General features: G+C 37.9%; 1 protein-coding gene across 9 annotated transcripts in view; it reads left to right on the top strand.

The window, feature by feature from the left end:
* Positions 1–11760, top strand: part of ibtk.L (inhibitor of Bruton tyrosine kinase L homeolog) — a 52609-nt gene extending 40849 nt beyond the window's left edge. For 6 of the 9 annotated variants that reach the window (XM_041562153.1, XM_041562156.1, XM_041562158.1 and 3 more), the window contains 8 exons: positions 1287–1450; positions 2831–2923; positions 3557–3703; positions 7644–7790; positions 9126–9182; positions 9562–9630; positions 10468–10600; positions 11261–11760. In XM_041562153.1, coding sequence (XP_041418087.1) covers positions 1287–1450; positions 2831–2923; positions 3557–3703; positions 7644–7790; positions 9126–9182; positions 9562–9630; positions 10468–10600; positions 11261–11386 — 936 coding nt within the window. In that variant the 3' untranslated portion in view covers positions 11387–11760. 9 annotated transcript variants of the gene reach the window in all.
* Positions 11761–21409: the final 9649 nt, after the last annotated feature.

The following is a 21409-nucleotide window of genomic DNA, read 5'->3' on the forward strand; positions in this document are numbered from 1 at the left end:
ATAAAGCGAAGTTACGCTAGCGAAGGCTAATTTGCATACGGCACGAAATTCAAATTTCAATGGAGGAACACGTATCTGCACTACAAATGCCTAGAAAACCTTCAAATCTGCAAATAAAATTTTTATTTTGCCCTACACATGTGCCCACTGTCTAGGTAAGTTGCCATGAGTCAGGAAATGTAGGGGGGAGGAAGGGGAGCCCCAAAAAATTTTCGATCTTTTTCAGCCTATCAGCCATCATGTAGAAAACATGCCAGCGTTTTTTGGGACTTAGAAAAAATTTTGACTTTTTTTGAAACAATCCCTATCTACTCTATTGCGCTTCGCCAGGTCTGAGGTGGCGAAGGAAGTCTAGCGTAAAAGGTAGCGTTCACTACACTGCGCAAGTTAGTGAATTTGCGTAGTTTCGTCGCTAGCGAAGATTCGCCTGGCGTAAGGTTGCGAAGTAACACTAGCGAAACTACGCCAGCGTTCGTTAGTGAATTTGCGCAGTAGCGAAAATGCCAAACGCTAGCGAATTAACGCTAGCGTTCGGCGCTTCGCGCCTTAGTGAATTTGCCCCATAGAGAGGCAACTTCAGCGATCTCGGAAAGCCCAAGCATATGTTTTACCACTGGCGATTCACCTTATTGCCAGTGGGAAAACATTTGGAGGAGATTAGTCGCCAACAGAAGAGATTTGTCATGGGCGACTTATCTCCTTCTCTACCATTGTTACATTGTTGTAGACTGTATTATAATTGATTTGTTTAAAAGGGAAGTCACTTGAAACGGCAAGCATTTTAACTTTTTGTCTCTGCGTTTGCCATATCAGAGCAATCAGGGCTCTTCCCATTGATGAGGATAGCTACAAATATGCAGATAAATACTGCTCCATGTGCAGAATAATCTTTGTGTTTACATTTTTTATAAAGGGAAATAAGGGAAATTAAAATGCTACTTATACATTGTATATAGTGCACATTTCATGTGTACTGTCTATTTTTATGTACTCCTTTTTGTGAATGCAGTTTTGAAAATTTAAAGGCCCATTTATCAAAGGTCGAATTTCGAATTCATGCAATTTTTTTTTATTTCGAATATACTCACAATTCGACTGAGACGTTATTTAGGAAAAAATTTGAATGTCTAATATTCGATTGAATGGTTTTGACCTGAAAATTCAATTTGTACGAGTTTTTTGACCCTTGATAAATCTGCTGACCCTTATAGTGGATTACAGACCACATAATTGTTTATAAGTATTGGTTCTTATGTGATTTTTAGTTGTTATGTTTGATCTGATAGACAAAAGAGACAATTTGTGTTGAAAGAAACCGCTCCTCACCGCCTGTAGCAAATGGAGCAGCAAGCACGAAGATGCCAATACCTACAACTTCATCTCCAAAAGCTATCCCAATGTCTAGAATTACTCCATCAACCTCGCCAAACTGGGTTGCCATGCCCTGCAGGTTTTTACATTTTGAAAATAAGATATTCATATTTCCTGTCATATTTTGCCTTTTCTTTCTGTAACCCTATCACTGCCAACAATGTACAATCAATGTGGCTGGCAAAAAGTGAGACGTAGACTCTGTATTTCCGTTGCAACGAATAAAACAAAAATATCAACGTAATTAAATAAAGAGGGGGTTATATAAAAATGGCTATATACACCATTCTGTCACTGGCTTGAGAAGGCCCTGTTGGGTAAAAACGTGCCACTGATATGTGGTGCAAGGTTACATATGTTACATGCTGAATTGTATGAGACACTTGCTGCATCTGATCTAAATGCCTGATTATTGACCAGGACAACTATCTAACTCTAGATTGCACTAAGTATATGTATTAATTGCTTTGTAAAGTTAACAGTATATTAACTATTTATTTTCTGCGTATGCAGAAATAATTAAAGCGAGCCCTGTTCTTGATGCATACGTATGCTAACTGGCCCATGAAGTACTTTTTTTTAACTTTCCACATCCTTTGTGTACCCCTAGTAAGTTCTATATCAGAGTCCTCTTCTGAGCACTTCCGCAGTTTACATTGTTTTTCAAATATGGAAAAAGGAGAAGAAAATGTGAATCGTCTAGTTGCACCTTCCCATCTATAAGGTCCGGAATCTCATATATGAAAGTTAAAACTTCCATCACCATGTTCCTAATTTTAGTGTTAACATGACCTTTACTGGACATATAGGGTTTAAGTAATTATTTATTAAAAGTTAAGTTTTAACTTTCATATATGAGATTCCGGACCTTATAGATGGAAAGGTGCAACTAGATGGGTCACCTTTTCTTCTTTTTTCATATTTGATTTATTGAATCCTGCACACCATCTTTGTTTTCTCTGCCTGATGAATGAATGGTGCTCCCTAATTCCTAGTTTCTGTGTACATTGTTTTTAATTAGTTTCCATGATATAAACAGTCAAGCACTGCGGCTAATATGAATGCTGTTGAAAGTTAATGCTGCAGGAAGCACCTTGCTTCTTTCACATTGAACAATTAATGGATTCTCATACTAGCATCAATTTAATCTTTTATACAAACCAATAAAATAGTGCCCACTAGGTTTTACAGGAAGAGTTTTAGGTTACCCATATGACTTTACCAGGTGCAACGTTTCAGACAAAATACTGTGAAACATTGGAATTCTTTTATTTATTTATTTATTTTATCCTCAAGAAAAGCAGAGCAATAGATGCTTTTTCCTTTTTTAAATCTTTAATATAATAAACGATCTCTTTGTTATGCTTCAGTCATAAGTAAACAAAGAACAATGTGTAATGATGCATGATCTATAAATGCTAATGACTTGTAAATGCAAATCTTTTGTGTATAATTTCAGTCCTGCCAGTCCTGTAACAATGGATCTAAGGGCCATCATGGAGCTGGAAGAAAACATACAAAAGTGTGGCGCAATGCCAAAGCTTAATGCTGGGTTAGTTTTGTATTTTATTTTGCTGCTTTATCACAATTATTAAAAAGTCTGAAGCATTGTTGCTCAGATTTTAATCCACTTTGCATAACTTTCAGGCTTGCACCTTGTTTAATGGACCTCCCTGACCACCTCACATCAATTTTTCAAACGTCCTATCACTAGCACAAGGCTTCTTTTGTGCTGACATTTATTTAAGTCTTAGGGACATATTTATAAACACTGGAGATAAACATCACTGGTGATGATGCTCATAGCAGCCAATCGGCAATTAGAGTTGAACAATCACCATCATCAGAATGATGAGAGTTGCTCTTAAAATGTATCGCGTACAAAAGAAATGGTCAGTTTTGATTTTGTGGCAGTATTTGTAGAATACATATTTCTTCTTTTGACTGTCGATGTATCATTTTCTTTACGCACACTGTTACTGAATGCAAAAAGTTTGCTTTAGTGTTTTCCAAAAGGAAAATAAGAATGTTTCTCTTTCATCTGTCATGTTATACACACCAGCAAAAGCTTAAAACCTTCAGTATTGCCATAGGATTAGGACAAATGTGCTTTAACTTTTTGTGGCTGTAATAATGAAATGATAATTTCAAATAATAATCTCCCTTTTATTCTGACTTTTTTAAGGGGAACTAAACCTGTGACACATGTAATGAAACTGTCTCAGAAGCAGAGGAAAATGATGGCAATGTCCTCCAAGGAAAGCAATAATGAAAACAAGCCAGCTAAAGTAACTGTGGCACCCACAACTATCAAAAGCCCCGCCAAAACATGGTAATATTTTCAAAACTGATGTACTGTATATGTTGAGCTTGTATATTACCAGTTTTGCCATGATAAGTATTAAAAACATTAGAGTGTGCAATGTTTAAATAAGTGGTTGGTTTATGTAACATTAAATCCCATAAATAAGTGGAGATAAGTGGATGATAGATCTATGTAGATAAAGCCCATCCCTCTTTTCCTCTGCTTTACTCACTGTAGTGTGTAAATCAGAGGAATTCCAACCCTGGTCTGGCGGCTCATGCATGATTTGCTGCAGAATTGACCCCGACATCTGCTTGCCTTCTCAACCTTGATGTAATATGCTTTGTGACTTCACTTCCCATCCACCTTCACTGATTTTACATTGCAGATTGCTCATCTAATGCCATCCCTCTAGGGAATAAGGTTTTTGTGCAATGCTCTGTCTTCCAAGATGGATGGAATGGGGTTCTGAGTAGTGGTCTATCCACCTAATACTGCAGAGCATTGCACAGAACCCCTTCTCCAAATAAAACTGTAGAGCATTGCACAGGGACCCACTCCTCACCAGGACCACTCACAGCAGACACAAGTCTGCTCAACTGTAAATTGATTACTCCATTTATTATTCATTATAAATTACTTGTATTACTTAACAGAGACCCATTCTGTATGATGAGATGTTCAGAATCATGACAAAATCATTATAGGAAATGCACCTTTGAAATCTTTATGCAGGCTGGGCCCCTTTGCCTGGAGATAGGACAGCACTGATCTACTGGAAATAGCAGAATGGTTTGTTTAGAACAAATACTCATTTAGTTGAAAGGTTTTTTTCCTATTAACCATCTTGAAATGTTGCACTCTGAATTAGTGCTTAAAGCCACCTAACAGCCAATAGGTTACTTCTTTAGAATTCCTTACTTTCCATTCATAAATTCAAAGCTGCATAACTTGTAAAAGTCATTTGAAATGAAATCCTTGCTATGGAAATCAAGCAGCATTGCTGGAATAGTCATCTGCCAGAAGGGTGGGATTGTTGCTGGCATCATGTGTAAGATGACTAAGGACAAAGAATCCTTAGACCTCCTCTGCCAATGAAACCTTTCTCTTTTTTCCATTTTTAAGATGCAGAAATACCTTCCTATAAAGCTAGTTAGGCAAAGTCATCTTAGGTGAATTTTTAATTTTCTGCCTCCGCAATTCAAGAGAACGTTTATGCTTTTTAAACTGCAAAATCAATTTTTCTTTTTTTCCGCCCTGGTTTTTTTTAAGGAAATGCATATCAAATCTACCTTGACTATAACTTTATATATCCTAGTTATTGTTTTTACTGTGTTATTCTGTAAAGTGTGTCCAATCTGAGCAATTATTTGACCTGTTATCCAGAAAGCTTGGGAGCTAGGGTTTTGCAGATAAAAATTCTTTCTGTAATTTGGATCTCAATACCTTAAATGGGTTATGTAAGTAAAGATCCTACGTTTGCCCAGAAGTAGTAACCTATAGCAAACAATCAGCAGGCAGTATTTCCTGGTCACCTGTTTAAAAGCAAACGTCTTTTTGGTTGCTATGGGTTACTGCTCCTGGACAAACTTAGTGCCTTTTATTACATATGGGGGTAAGTCTCCTAAAAAAAAATAATTCTTAATTAAACCCAGTAGGATTGTTTTACGTCCAAGAAGGATTGACTATGTCGGATTTATGCTCCTATAGTCCTCCAGGGTTATAAGATTCTCAGCCACGATGAGTAAGTCCCTCTTGGATTTGAATAAAAACTTACTCAAATCGAGCCTGGCCCCGAAGTTCCCCCTGGGCCTGACTTGAACCAAACAGATTCTCTCAGGAAATTAACCAGACAGCTTTATTTGAGGTATACATTAATACAGAGTATTACAATACAGAGTATTAAATAATAGCTCACACGTCCTGAAAGCTCGTGAGGACGTTGGGGGACATTTTAGTAATATTACATGCAACCTTTTAACCATTTCTTCTCTCATGGGGCTGATCCCTTGACATCCAATCATCGTCCTTGGTTTAACATAACTATGCCTCTCTGTCCATTTTAGTACAATTCTTCCTGACCTAAATATAGTCCAAATAAGTACATTTGCTGTGCTAGCACAGTGTCCAGAATGGTATCTGTGCAGTGGGTCTGTTTTTTAAGCTATAAGTGTCTTTCTTAACCTTGCACTAGGGATACTTGTGACATGAGACAACAGATGTATTCTTAGTTCTATGTAAACATTCTACAACCCTAATTAGTAGAAAGGCCTCTAACCTTGAAGTGTAGAGTCTAACACAGCTGTTCTGTGGCAGTGTCCTATTCTATAATCATTGCATTTTATACCATACATAACCCATATATATATCATTTTAATCTAAAATCCTGATATCCACAGACTATATCTTAGTTAGGATCAAGTACAAGTTACTGTTTTATTGTTACAGAGGAAAAGGAGATAATTAATTAAAATCTGAAATATTTAATTAAAATGGCATCTATGCGAAATGGCAAGCTTTCTGGATAACAGGTTTCCGGATAACGGATCCCATACCTGTACTAAAAATATATGTAAAAATATTAGTCATGGGATGTTTTATGCTTCTAAATCTACTGAGGTGAGATGTAAAGTTACGACTTACCAACCATATATGCAAAATGTGAATAGCAAGGAATTATTTAAATATCTGGGTGATTCTTACCTTTGGAACACTAGTGCAAGCATTGAGGCAAATTTCAGATATTTATAAGGCAGGCAATATGGACAAGGACTAGTTGATCCAACGTTCTATGCAAAGCATGGCAAGCAGGGAGGCACAAGTACTTGCGGAATGAGCAGTAAGGGGCACTCTCTTGTGCACTCTCTTGTGCCCCCTAGTGCTCTTTCCCCCCCGGGTCTTGAATGACCTATATTTACTTACTTTTGAAAATATCAGAATGTTTTAACTGTAAGTCATAGTTATGACATAATACAGGTTGTGTTGTTGTTTTGTGTTATCCATGAAAATATGTATGCATGTTAGCTTGGAGTATTTATCTATGTGAAATTTATCCGAATGTGTACAGTTTTCCAGGTTACATGTTTTATTAGAGGCATTTTACACTTTGACATCCGAATAATACCGATTTCTAGTGTAGTGCTTTGAATATTTTGCACTGTATTGCACTGCTGAGGATTAAGGATCTATAAGGGTAGGTAATCTCCATAAAACTATACATATTTGGTTTTGGCAGACTCTGGAGCCATTCTCTGGAGTGTGGCAAAATCAAATATGTGTTGTTTTTATGGAGATTTCCTACTTTTACAGAACCTAAATCCTTAGGCAGTACAATACAAAATATTCAAAGCACCATGCATAAAAGTACAACTGAAGCATTTCCAAATCAGTTGTGCTTTGTGCATATACAGGTATGGGACCTATTATACAGTATGCTCGGAACCTGGGGTTTTCCAGATAACAGATCTTTCCATAATTTGGATCTTCATACCTACTAGAAAATCATGTAAAGATTAAATAAACCCAATAGGCTGGTTTTTCCTCCAATAAGGATTAAAAATATAATAGTTTGGATCAAGTACAGGGTATTGTTTTATTATTACATTTTGAAAAATTTGGTTTATTTCATTATAATGGAGTCTATGGGAAACGGCCATTCCGTAATTCGGAACATTCTGGATAACGGGTTTCTGGATAACGGATCCCATACTTGTAATAAACCAAGTATCTGATATATTTTCTTATATTATGAAATCTATTTAATTGTCTCCAATTGTTCATTGTTTAGAAACATCATTTTTTTATTGGGAAAAAAAGACACTGTATATAATGCTCCTAGGTGCTCCCATATAATGCCCCTAAAATAAAAAATGATAGGGACAAAATTTGTACTTTGACATATTTTTTTTTCCAGTTAAATAAATTCGATAAGTCAATGCCAGTTAAATATGTAATGTTTTTTCACCAGGGCGGCTGCTTTTCATTTGGGAGAAAACAAGTCTTTCCGTGACCTCTTACTTGAAGAGAAACAATCTGTCACCTCATTTCCTTCTTTGAGTAGTGATGTCAAAAAGAGCAAACATACAGAGGAATTAGATCCTTCAGAGCTGGCAAGGTAACATTGATGATGATCTACAATAACAGCAGCATTTAGTAAATCACTACTTACTATAAATACCTGGGCCGGTTTTAGTATTGGTGACTTGGTTTCCTCTACCTCCACTTTTAGATATAGTAATAAACTACTGACTGCACAGGACTCCTAACAGAAGTAGGTATAGATTGTAGTTTTTATGCCCTGCTATTTATAAGTTGACATAAAACCCACATTTGGAGGCCCATATATCAAAGAATGAATTTCAAAATAATGTGAAGTTTTCAAAACGACTTCAAATTCGAATATACTCAAAATTCGACTGGGGGTTATTTAATAAAAAAATTGAATATCTAAAACTCGGACAAATTTTACCGACCTGAAAACTCGAATCAAATTCGACCAAACTCGATTTGAGTTTTTTCTTCGAAATGGAGGCTACAAACATCTCTAAATTGGTCTCCCGTTGACTTATTCATGATTTTGGCAGGTTTCAGGTGGCGAATAATCAAATTCGAATTCTTAAATGGCCAGAGTTTGATAAATCTCGTAAATTTAATTCGATTTTTTTTAAAAAACATCAAGTGTGTATAATATTCTAGTTGAATTTGACAGTTTTGGCCATAAAAAAAATGTTAAATTTGAATTTTCAATTTGCCCGTTGCAGTGTTTCATAAATAGGAAGTGGCTGCACATAATTTTTTTCCATGTACTGTGGCTTAACTTATTGTGTTAAAGAAAGGTTCCTATAGCCTTGGTAATATGTATGATGACAAGGTTTGTTGCAAGCACAATAACATAGGAAACAGTAAACACTAGAGTGTGCTGTTGTACTTTTTAAACCTATAAGTGAAGTGATACTTGTGGCATATACTATGTTGCATTCAGGTTTTTTTGCAGATGTATAGTTTAGCATTTTGGGACTCATTGACAGATACAGGGCAAGTTTGTTCTGGTGCAGTAACTTATAGCAGCCAATTAGCAATTAAAGCAAACCTCTCAAGATTTGCACTGGGACTCTTACTCATAGTCAATGGGGCATATTTATTATACTGTGTAAAACGAAATCCAATGAAAAAAACAGTGTAAAAAGCTGTTTAAAATAAATGGCCAATTTATCAAGGTGTGTATAATTTTACACCATGCGAACACCAGACTTGCCACAGCTATTTTACATAATAAATATGCCCCATAGTGTTGGTAAATGAGCCCCAAAATGATTAGCAACATTTTAAGAAAATGCGAACCACAAAACAACCTAGTTTAATCTTTTTTATTGGGATTAAAAGCTCTGAGCCAGTGACTCTTTCATTGGAACAATTTACATATAGATGTACAATATATTATTTATTGTAGAATTGCATATGTAAACAAATCCAGAACAGACTGGCCCACTGACAGCCCGAATACAATGTATATATTAAATTGTTTTGATTTACCAAAATGTTACGCCCCGTACATTTACATTTTGTTTATTTTAATGGAATGCTTGTTAATTATATGAATGCTTTGATACAGATTCTGTATGGTATAAGAGCTTGGTGCTACCACTGAGCTCTAACACTCCATAGCATAGAATGGAGTTTGACTGCTCCAAGCATTCAGTTTAGTAATAATATACTCTGTATAGTAAATCTGCTTGATTGTTACTATATGTGATACCGACATAGAAAAGTAATATTAAAATAATAACATATTTATACCTACTGTCTATTCACTTTAGTCAAACTTACTGTACTGTGGCAAGAAGCCTGACTGACGTATTCATTTTTTGGTTTTTACATCCTTCTAGAAGGCCCTCTGGAACCTTAAACCAAGAAGCAAAACTGAAATGTGATGTGCCAAATCAGGACAACTCAAAGTAAAGAAATTTGTGTGACACTGATGTCCACTCTGTCAGTTGCTCGATTGATTTGATAGAAATAGCAGTTTAATATAAAATAGGCCATTATGAAAGGGACATTTTGAGGGCAGTGCTGCACAAGGCAATTGCCAGCATTCTGCCTCCTACATGATGGCAAAACATTGGGAATTGCTCCTCCGTGGATCACTCACTGCTGCGTTATTAAATGATAATTGCCATACGTGTGAGTACTCCAACGGGGTCAATTAGATCACAATTCAGGTCAGTGAAGTGACAATTCAGAGCTTTTTGCTGCCTGCTGACCAATCGTTAGTGTTTTAACGATTGTTGCCGCCGGCAAACTCTGCGATGATTTCTACTGTAGCAATATTTGTAGGGATGCACCGAATCGACTTTTTTTGGATTCGGACGAACCCCCGAATCCTTCGCGAAAGATTCAGCCGAACCGAATCAGAACCCTAATTTGCATTATGCATATGCAAATTAGGGGTGGGAAGGGAAAAACATTTTCTACTTTTCTGACAAAAAGTCACGCAGTTTCCTTCCCCGCCCCTAATTTGCACATGCAAATTTCGATTCGGCTCGGCCGGGCAGAAGGATTCGGGTGCATCCCTAAATATTTGTACATGAAAATAATCTAGCTTTAACATTCAGTATTCATCTTTAACAACTACAAGTGTAGAGACTCATTTGCCAGATTTTAAACCGTTTCTTTATAGTTCATTATTGTATTATACATTTTTAGTTATAGTATTAGTATTCTTGCTGAATTGGATTGCTGCCACAGAATGAAAAAGGTGTTTTATTTGTATTATTTGTTTTATTATATTGCAGTCCTTGGCATTTGACATTGAGCAAAAATAACGCCTCGTCTGCCCCTGTGACTTTTACTGCCATTGTAGAGGAAGAGGAAAAACAAGAAGCTGCTCTCATCAGAAGTCGTGAAAAGCCACTGGCATTAATTCAGGTAGCCCTAGTTTAAAAGTGCAGTCTGTATAGACCATAGATACTTTCTGCATCTAGGTATGTTTAGGTATGTACTGTAACATACATGAACACATTAATAGATACAGGTCCAAATTTGTTTTTACAAAAAGGTTACAAAAGACTGGTCCTAGAGCAGCACAATTTTAGGGGTGTCTTGCTGCCCAGCTGAATCTGAACTGACTTGTTTACCAATCTGCTGCGTGCCTTGGTTACCAAACATAGTTTGGTGGATTTGCAGCATTAACTGGCACTGCATCCTTGTATCTTGTACTGGCTTTTGGAGTAGCGTTATCAGAAAGAAAGGTAATTTGCAAAAAGACATTGGCATGGGATACTTTCCATCACAGTACTGCACCACCTCCGTTCTTTTTCCAGTGATGTCTTTCACCAATCCAGGACCAGTGTGTGCGCATCCCTGGGGAAATTAAGAAATTGGGCTGCCGAAAGGTAGAAAATATAGTGCATTTTCTTTTACAGAAGAGGAGCTTTGGCCCAGGGTCCCAGACTAGCAATTCACTAAGGGTGCATAGCAAATTGCCACTCCCTCATTAATCCTAATTTTGTTGTCCTTTAGCAACAACAGTAAGTAGTTGTGTTCCTCATTCATAATATTTAAGGATGTGCCTTCTCTCTCTTTTAGATAGAAGAACGAGCTATACAAGATTTGTTACTTCACTACCAGGCAATAGACAACCCTGAAGAATACATTACTATTGAGAGGGCTGCACAGATACCTATGGCAACACCAATGTGGAACAAACATTAATCAGAATCATTGTGAACAGTGTTCTTCGTGCAACGAGCAAGAGTTTTTGGATATATCTAAAATAGTAAATCATTTGTTTTATTTTGTTTAATCATTTCCTAATATAATAGGTTTACAATAACAATGTTAAGTTCTGAGAGGCAAAAAAACTTTATATATATATATATATATGCCATAAAAATTTAATGGAACTCAAATTTAATGGAACAGATTCAGTTTTTTTTGTTTGTTTTTTTCTTTTAGTGTGTGTTGTTTTGGTACAATTGGCTCAATATGATTTAAAATCTGCCAAATTTATACATATTTGATATTTAATATGTGATTACCCGTGTATAAAAAAAATAACATATTCTTCAAATAAAAGTGTGACTTTAGCACTTAGTATGTTTGTTCTCTTTTTTGGTATATATTGAAATATAGATCTTGGGATCACTGTGGCCTTGGATATTATATTTGCTAAGAACCCTTTCAAGCCGCTATTAAAGGAGAAAGGAAAGGTTAAAATTAAGTAAGCCTTATCAGAAAGGTCCACATCAATAAACAAGTAAACCCTCAAAGTAATGCTGCTCTGAGTCCTCTTTCAAAAGAAACACAGCATTTCTTTCCTTCTATTGTGTACACATGAGCTTCTTATCAGACTTCCTGCTTTTCGCTTAAACCTCCTTGCCCTGGGCGTGAACATGCTCGTTTTCTCTTCTTGCCCCCCTCCCTTCTCTGCTGTAATCTGAGCCCAGAGCTATGAGTGAGCAGGGAGAGATTCAGGCAGGGAGTGATGTCACACCAAGCTAATACTGCAGCTGCTATCCTAAACAAACAGAGAGCTCCTAGACGTTTTTACTCGGGTATGGTAAAACATTCTACAAGATATAGCATTCTAGTTTGCACTATTGCAGCTAATCTATTGGCAATAAAATGCCTCCATAGCTTTCCTTCTCCTTTAAGCTCATTAATATAATTTGCTATAACAACCTTGCCCTGGCAGGTCATTCCACCATCTCACTGCCCTTACCATTTTTGCTGCTTCAAATGAAAGTTAATTTCTTCTAGTCTAAAGGGGTGGCCTCTTGTTCTTTTATCTTTTTATGGGGAAAAAAATCCCCTGCTGTCTGTCTAATGCCAACTAATGTACTTGTAAACAGTAATCATTTTACCTGACAAAAGCTCTCTTTCTGCAGAGAAAACCCCAACCTTGGCAATCTTTCTTCAAACTTTAATTGTTCCATCCCTTTAACTAGTTTAGTTGCTGTCTCTGCACTTTCTCAAGCTCGTTTGTATCCTTCTTAAAGTGGACCCGTCACCGAAAAAAATTATTCAAAATCTTATTTTATCACATTAGTCAAGCAAAATGAACTTTAATTACACTATATAAATTATTTGAATCTTGTTTCCTTCAGTCTGGGAATTCATAATTATAGCAAGCAGGCAGGAGCCATTTTGTGGACACTGTTATTAAGACAAGCCTTGCATCATCTCAGAATCTTGTTTGTGCACCAGAATGGGGGACCTGATGTCCATCCCCATGCCCTGACTACACAATTAAATGGGGGAATGTGGGGAGAGCAGTGACATGTAGGAAGTGCTGAATGGAAAGTGAAAGTAATTTTCTGCCCCGCCTCTATGCCTAGGCATAGAGGCGGGGCAGAAAATTACTTTCACTTTCCATTCAGCCCTTCCTACATGCCTAGGCTTAGAGGCGGGGCAGACAATATTTGATTGACAGCTAAGATTTTTAAATGAGCTTACAACAGCTATGAATGCTTTAATAAAAAATAGAAATTAGATTTCATGTTTAATTTGAAAAGGACTTTTGTTATAAAGAATTTTGTGCCTGGGTGACGGGTCCACTTTAAGGACTGAAGCCTAAAACTGCCTTTCATATTTAAGGTGAGGCCTTACCAGGTACCTATAAAAAGGCAAAACTATGTTTTTGTTCCTCAAGTTAATGCCTTTTTAAGGCAAGATGGTACATTTGCTTTAGTAAACATTGAGTGACACTGCCAAGAGTTACATAGCTTGTTATCCACAAAACTTAGTTTTGTAAACTTAGTATCATCAGCAAAAATAGAGACCGTAGTAGCAGTGCCTACCTAGAGACCATTATTCAACAAATTAGAATGAGAAGGGCCAAGGACAGAGCCCTGTTGTACTCCACTAACAACGCTGAGCCAATTAGAAAATGTTCTAATCCTTCCGACAGTTCTCTGTTATATTTCATTCCTTAATTTAATTGTTAACCTTCTGTGGGTGCTTTATCAAAATCTATGTAGATAACATCCAATGGCACGACAGTGTATAGGTTTTGCTATTACATTGGTGCATATAACCATGACGGCACAAACTCAGTACTGGGATTTCCAATGCATTCAAGTATTATAGCTCTTATAATGCACAAAAGCCATGAATATCTTGTAAATGATATCCTTATAAACGGTGACTAGTGATGTCATTAGTTATAAACGGTCAGTAGTGATATAATTTTTGTCACATGACTTACTTAAACTTGTATAATATAATAAATAAAATACCCCCTGTAGCAAAATATGAGGATATTACAAGTCACCTTGGAAGTTCCATGACCTGTATAAAAGCTTTTATATGGTCATGGAACTCCTCTGTGACTTATAATATCCTTATATTTTACAATAGGGGGTACTTTATTCACTATATTACCTCCTCCAAAGACTTTCCTAGCACTGGTGTCAAACTTACAAGCCTGTAGTTTTCAGGCTGAGTTGGATCCCTGTTTGAAACATAGCACCATGTTAGCAATTAACCAATCTTTTGGCAACATGCCAGAACTCAAATAATCTTTCTTAATTGGCAAACCCATTACTCCGCCAATGCCTGGGTATTTGAAGAATTTTCTTTAATTTCTATGTTCCGCACAATGTCCCTAGAAGCACATACAATCATTCCCCTACATCAGTGCTGTCCAACTTCTGTGGTACTGAGGTCCAAAATTTTTCTGGCCTACGTGGTGGAGGGCCGATAATGGAAGCCAGTGTTGACCACTCCCGCTTTTAAACCACACCCACGTTACCACAAGAAGTTTTAAGATCAAATCCACATTAACGTTGGTAGCACACCAATAAACCAAATGGTTGATGCACACTGCAGGGAAATCACTCATATGTGAAAAATTGAAGTCATGTTAAAGGAGAAACAAACCCATAACATAAAAAAACCCTACCCCCCTACCCTTTGTAGACCCCTCTCCCTTCTCCCCCCCCCCTGCCTAGGTGGTACACGGGGCAAATGACCCTAACTTTTTACTTACCCCTCGATGTAGATTCTGTCCCCCGCAGTTCACAGCAGCCATCTTCTTTTCTTCGTTAAACTTCGGAAGCAGACCTTTGTTTTCGGCACATTCGTAGTTGGAGTAATTTTCCAGTCCCAAAACAATTGTGTGTGCTCCGAAAACTTTGATAAATAAGCCTCCACGGGCTTTAAACTCCTGAAAATGTAAGTGACTGTAGGTATTTATATAAAAATATACAGATGGAGGCAGGGAAACCATTATGAATCCGGATGGCCATCTATCCTCTTGCTTCTCACTTAAAGAGATACTGACATTACATCACCCATCTGACTCCCCATGCTCATCTATGAGGGGGCTGCCATATTTGTGCAGCAGGAGTCCGTTAGCATTAGAAACTTTAACCAACAGGCTGAGACGGGACAGTCAGGTTGGCAAAACAGTCAGGTTTAGAAACACCAACTAAACATTATTTACAAAATCAGACCCCTCTGCAAAAAATGATCAACATGACCTATAGGTAACTTTTAATATACATTCATATTTTAAAAAGTAATTGTTAGCGCCAGTATCACTTTAAGATACCAAGGGCCTGATTATTTGAAAATACATGTATGGGGTCCTTTATACGGAATGGCTGCCTCCCATAAACAACATTTTATCCAAATAATCAAAAAAATGTTTAATGATTTTCTTTTACTTTATAATAATAAAACTGTGCTTTGTATGTGATCCCAACTAAGATATAACTCATCCTTATTGGAAGTAAAACTAGCCTATTGGGTTTATTTAATGTTTACGTGATTTTTAGCAGACTTAAGGTATGAAGATCCAAATTATGGAAAGATCCAACATCTGGAAAAGCCCAGGTCCCAAGAATTCTTGATAACAGGTCCCATACCTGTACTTCATTGCTCACTGCTCTGATTGAGATATACAGTATATCTAATTTACAAACTGCCTGCTAAAAGTTGGTTCTGCATCAGTCCTGCATTATGGAACTTCAGACAATAGATCAGCAGTCTTAAAGGTGAACCAAACCCCCCAATAAGAAACCCCCTACTACCAGGGTCGGACTGGGCAGGCGGGACACCGGTAAAAAACCCAGCCCAGACTCACTCCCTGCACTGCCAATGACCTCCCACCCTGATCATAGTTCTCGGCCGCGCAGGAACGGCCCATGGGTGCCTGTATGGTAGATGTGGCTCTTGTTTTTAGTTTTTGAAAAATCACTCTCATGGAAAAAAAAAGCAAGCAAAGCAAGTAAGATTTCTCTTGTGGATTCTTCATTCGATATGCCTGAACCTAAACATTACCGGATACTTATTCTGCCCCTAAGCGCCAGCAGACAATGGAGCCAAAGACAAACAGGACTCATCGCATTCCAAAAAGGAAGGCCAGGAGCAGGTAGAGGTCACAGACCAGGAATTGGACTTCATTTCAGAAGACTGACAACTGAGCCCGAGGCATTGATTTCATTAAGGGTGTTGTAGGTGACGCTTAGTCCTTTGAGGAAGATTTGTTAAGTATTTAACTCGGAATACAGAGACGTTCACAGCAGCTTAATATTGGTTTTTCCTAGGTGTTATTAACACTTTCCTGGCTGGAAGGACAATGTTACTGGCAGTTAGTAAAGTCACCAAATGGACACATCTATTAAAACATTTACCTCTTTCATCAATTAATCCGTTTGTCAAAATGTGTTCAACTGTTTTTGCTATAGGGCTCTAGATTCAGCAGCAGCAGCAGCACAGAGCTCTATTGTCCCACTGAATTCATAAAATAATAATAAAATAAATACAATGCATGTCAATGGAGGTTTGTAATGATTCTTAAAAGCTTTTTTTTCTGTGCTGCATTCCTAACAGTGCAGGGCATGGCAAAATACAGAACAGAGGGGGGCAGCATAGCATCATGAGTACTATATATTAATATACTGAATTGAAGTGAATCTATAAATTAAATTCTCTAGAGTTTGTGGAAACAATTATAATAAGTAATAAAAATTACTTCCTCGTTCACTTATTTTATAAAAAAGTAGAAAACCCAAAACAAAACATAAAAGTGATGCTTCTCGTGCAAAATGCTAAACAAGTCAGCCTTCAAGGACTAAAACCCAGGGAGGTTTTTGGTGATGCTCATTATTCCCAAATCTTGCCCTGCCCTCATCCCTTTCTCAACCCCTGCCAGGAGTATAAGGTCAAGGTCACAAGTGGCGTTTTTACATTGCGTATTTAAAAACGTGCGGCTGGGCGTAAATACGCCAATGAAACCACACATGCATGATAATATGTGTTTTTCAGCCTGCAGTTTTCTTTTCCCAACATGCATTTCTGTTTTTTCTCGTTCCCCACAATTTCACTCAGAAGAATTTTAGTAAACATTTATGAAAAGCAATTTACATGCAGAAAGTAGCCGTACTGCTTGTCAATATGCAACTTTATTACGTCACCAGCATACAATGGCGTAAATAAGTATATGTGAAATCCATCTCGCAAGAGTTTGGCCGCCATGTTGAAAATACGCAGCGTATTTCAGCGAAGTGTTTTTCCAAACCTGCAGAGTTCAATAATATGGCACTTCCTTGACATATTGGCATTTCTGCTAAAAAACACAAATACTGGCGTCTTGTGGCAGATGTTGGCTCGCAAGCGGCCCGTGGGATTTGCTATAAGTGCGTATTCCATTATTTTCAATAGGGCTTCATTTTGTGCGTATTTACGCTCGGCTGTACGTTTTTAAAAACGCAACATAAACACGCCACGTGTGACCTTGCCCTAATTGCAGATGACTCGTGAAAACTCCAGTCTGCTAACCTTATGCTGTTATAGCCTCCAATTGAGATGCTGTGTAGCCCAATTTTTGACCATGCCAATTTTGGAGGCCACACCCTCTAATTACCATGTTCATTTTACAAAATTAGGCAGATTATGAAAGTTTGAACATATTTATGTTTTTTTAATGTGTTATTACAATTTTGCTAATGCAGGGGAATTGCCCTTTAATCTGCTAGTCACAGTTACCCAAGAGACCTGCTTATCCTAAATTGTTACAATTGTTTCTTTACTTACTAAAATTGACAGCTTTCAGTTTGGCCTTCATTTTTTATTTTGTGTGGTTTCTGAATTTGTGGAATTGTAGCAGCTATCTGGTTGCTAGGGTCCCACTTACCCTAATAAGCAGGCAGTGTTTTGAATGACTGGAAAATGAATAGGAATTTTAGCAGCTATCTGGTTGCTAAGGTCCCATTTACCCTAGAAACCAGGCAGTATTTTGAATGAATGTAAGGTGAATAGAAGTGGGCCTGAATTATATATTGGGGGCCTGGGCCCTTAATAATTTTGTGCAGGGAGGGGTCATGGGTGGCCCACAATTTTGTGCAGGGGGATCACAAGTGACCCGATTTTGCTCCTGTAGTGTAGAGGATCACCAGCGACCCCTCATGCAAAAAATCTCAGTGAGGAAGCTTTAGTGGTTACACCATTGTCACAAATCAATCATTTTTTGTTGCTGGGGTCACTGACCCCCTACAGCCAAATAGCATTTTAGAATGCTAGATGGAGGCAGAAGATGAAGGCAATAAGTAAAAGAAAACTGTATAAAATGAAGACCAAACTAAAAGATTCTAAGAATAGGCAATTATAAAAGAAAGAAATTCCTCACGAGGAAACTTCGGGCGACTTCGGAAAATGAAGCGCCGCGTGTGCCTTCCCCTAGGCGATTTTCATTTTAGCCGGCGGAAGGCAGGGGGAAGGCAGTACGGGGACATTGTCGTCCCGGAGAAGATGAGATTTGTCGCTGGGGCAACTAATCTCCCCGAATCTGCTTGTGTGGCCAGACCCTTAAGGACACCAGTACTTTTTTTTATTCTAAGAGATATCTTATCATAACCACACGTAGGCGTTTCTGTAGATCTTTGTATTCTCTATTTGTCAGAATAGAAAGTGAATGCAAATCCTAAATTGATCTCTCTTGAGAAACACATTGTACATGTGAAGAGATGTTCAAGCAAGTGGAAAAAAAATAGTCTGTGGTTTGCATTGTTAGCGTCATTCATCTGATAGTGACAGGAGTATTTTCTACAATATCGTTTTCTAGGAAACAAAAAGTTCCCTTCATGGCACTGCCTAAACCTCATACGTAAAAAGTTTCAGTTATGACTTCTGTCAAAGCCATAAAGATGCTGTCTGTTAAACAAACGTGTAATGTTTGAAGGTCAACAAGGCTGAACCATAGACAGGGGAATGCAGGCAGTGCTCTGTTTCTTAGTCAATACTTTCCATTTCCTGGACATTCATTCAGAACTAAAAATCTTCTCTTTTCCCCACCACCAAGTCATCTTACATTTTGTTGTATATGTGTCCAAAGGAGAACCTAAAATATGCCTGAAACAGCTGTACTTAAAGGGGTTGTTACCTTTGAGTTAACTTTTAGTATGCAGTTGCTTTTCATTGTTATCATTTGTGGTTTTTGAGTTATTCAACTTTTTATTCAGCAGCTCTCCAATTTGCAATTTCAACATGGTTGCCAGGGTCCATTTACCCTAGCAACCATGCATTGATTTGAAAAAGAGACTGGAATATGAATAGGAGAGGCCTGAATAGAAGTAATAAAAAAACATTTGTAGCCTTACAGAGCATTTGTTTTAAATGGGGTCAGTGAGCCCCCATTTGAAAGCCGGAGTCAGAAGAAACAGGCAAATGATTCAAAAACTATAAAAAAAAAAAAAAAAAAAGAATAATGAAGACCATTTGAAAAGTTGGCCTTCTATAACATACTAAAAGTTAATTTGTAGGTGAACACCCCTTTTAATCTATCCTCCCAAAGGATGAACATCCCTATTAAAATATTGGTTTTCTCTGCTGGTATATATATCCAATTAGAGAGAAATTAACTTTTGGGTATGTTTGTTTCAGCTTTGTACACAGTTCAGGAGTGATTTTGGCTCACTTTTCCAGGCAGATTTGTTCCAGGTTGTTTAGGTTAGTTGCATGATGTGTGTACTCCTCAATATTTTACTCAGTGTCACACCGGAACAACCCGTGAGACCCCTTTGAATCTTTCATATTGCCCATTGCTGATATATACACTCTTGAATACTCATAAGATTTAAATGTTGTCTGGAAATGACACAAGAGGCCTCTTTTAGAAGTTGTCAGCCGGTGGGTCTATTAATTAAGCCATTATTTAGGTCACTTAGCTTCACACAGTCTAAATAAAGATTTAATTATATGGAGCTTTTAAACTAAAGGTTCCTTTGTTAACTAAATTCTGATCTTCTCTATTTCCCCATTTATAATGCAATCCCCAAAAAGTTTGGCCACTGAAGGGCCCCTTAGTTTATTCAGGAACTAGGCTCCTCTTCCTGGGTCAAGGCATGACCCCTAGCTCTCCCTAGTTGGGTCACTAGGTGGCAGCATGTTATAATATATATATATATATATATATAAGCATATACTGCTCACTATTGCAAACTATAAAATTCACAATCCACTATCCTACTGTCGCGTGAGGGGCATGTTCCCAAATGCAAATTTTTTGACTTTGAGAATTGCAACCATTTTTTGCGTTAGCACTACATTTCCCCATAAGTGTCAGTGATCCCCAACCAGTGACTCGTGATCAACATGTTGCTCTTTATTTTGATCAACTTGTTGCTCTTGTTTATTTTTTAATTCCAGGCTAGGAGACACAAAAAACAGATGTATTGCCAAAAATAGTCTCCTGTAGGCTGCCAGTCCACATAGGGCCTGCTGCTTGCACGCTCACCTTTTTGTGCCAGAAGGGGTCGAGGGGGGTCCACAAAAAAGGCAAAGGGGTCTATGTGTGGCCGGACGCTAGCGCACAGCATAATTGCACTCTCTGAGCTAGTAGAGCCGAATTTCCGGTTTGAAAAAATGGAAATTCGGCACTTAAAGTTACCAGGAGCAGCATTTTTGCCGCACCTGGTAACTAGCAGGGTGCTGCCTCATTGGCACAGCACCCTTGCTTGTGTTGCTCCCCAGCTCTTTTTTAAATTTGAATGTGGCTCAAAAACGGTTGGGGACCCCTGGTCTAGACGGGACACCCTTGGAGCTCCACTAAGGGTAAAGGCTGAAAGCTGGGAGTGCCTCTGTCTATACTGTATTTTCTCTCTCTCTCTCTCTTACTCTGTGGGGATTTATACTGACCACTGGTGCTGTGAGTATATATGCCCATCCACTGATGTTCTTGCTTTATCTCTCATTGAACTCCTATGTTGATTCTTCTTCGGGCGACTAAACTCCACTAACTGCCTTCCCGCTGGCTAGAATGTAAATCGCTGGCGGGATGGCACTCGGATCTCTTCGGCTTTCCGAAGTTGCTCAAAGTTTCCTTGTGAGGCAACTTCGGGCGACTTTGGAAAACTAAGCGTTCCGAGTGTCATCCCACTGGTGATTTACATTTTAGCCAGCGGGAAGGCAGTCCGGGGAGATTAGTCGCATCAAAAAGAAGCGATTTGTCGCTGGGCATCTAATCTCCTGAAATAGCTCTGCCCTAAAGAGTCTCATCCAGGCAGATATATGGTAAAGTTTATAGCTTTATAGTGTATAGAAAAGGTGCATTTTACTTTAGCCTTACATATGTTATTGCAGGTGTTCTTTTGAGCTAGGGTTTTTCTATTAAATAACACATTTCTTTATGACATATCATGCATTAAGACTTGACTAATCTCTCTAGTTCACAAAACCATAGTTTGCAGTGCTGCATTATTGTGCAAGTAGTCATACTGTAGATCTAAGTTTGTA

The sequence above is a fragment of the Xenopus laevis genome, chromosome 5L (assembly GCF_017654675.1).
Source record: "Xenopus laevis strain J_2021 chromosome 5L, Xenopus_laevis_v10.1, whole genome shotgun sequence".
NCBI classification, from domain to species: Eukaryota; Metazoa; Chordata; class Amphibia; order Anura; family Pipidae; genus Xenopus; species Xenopus laevis.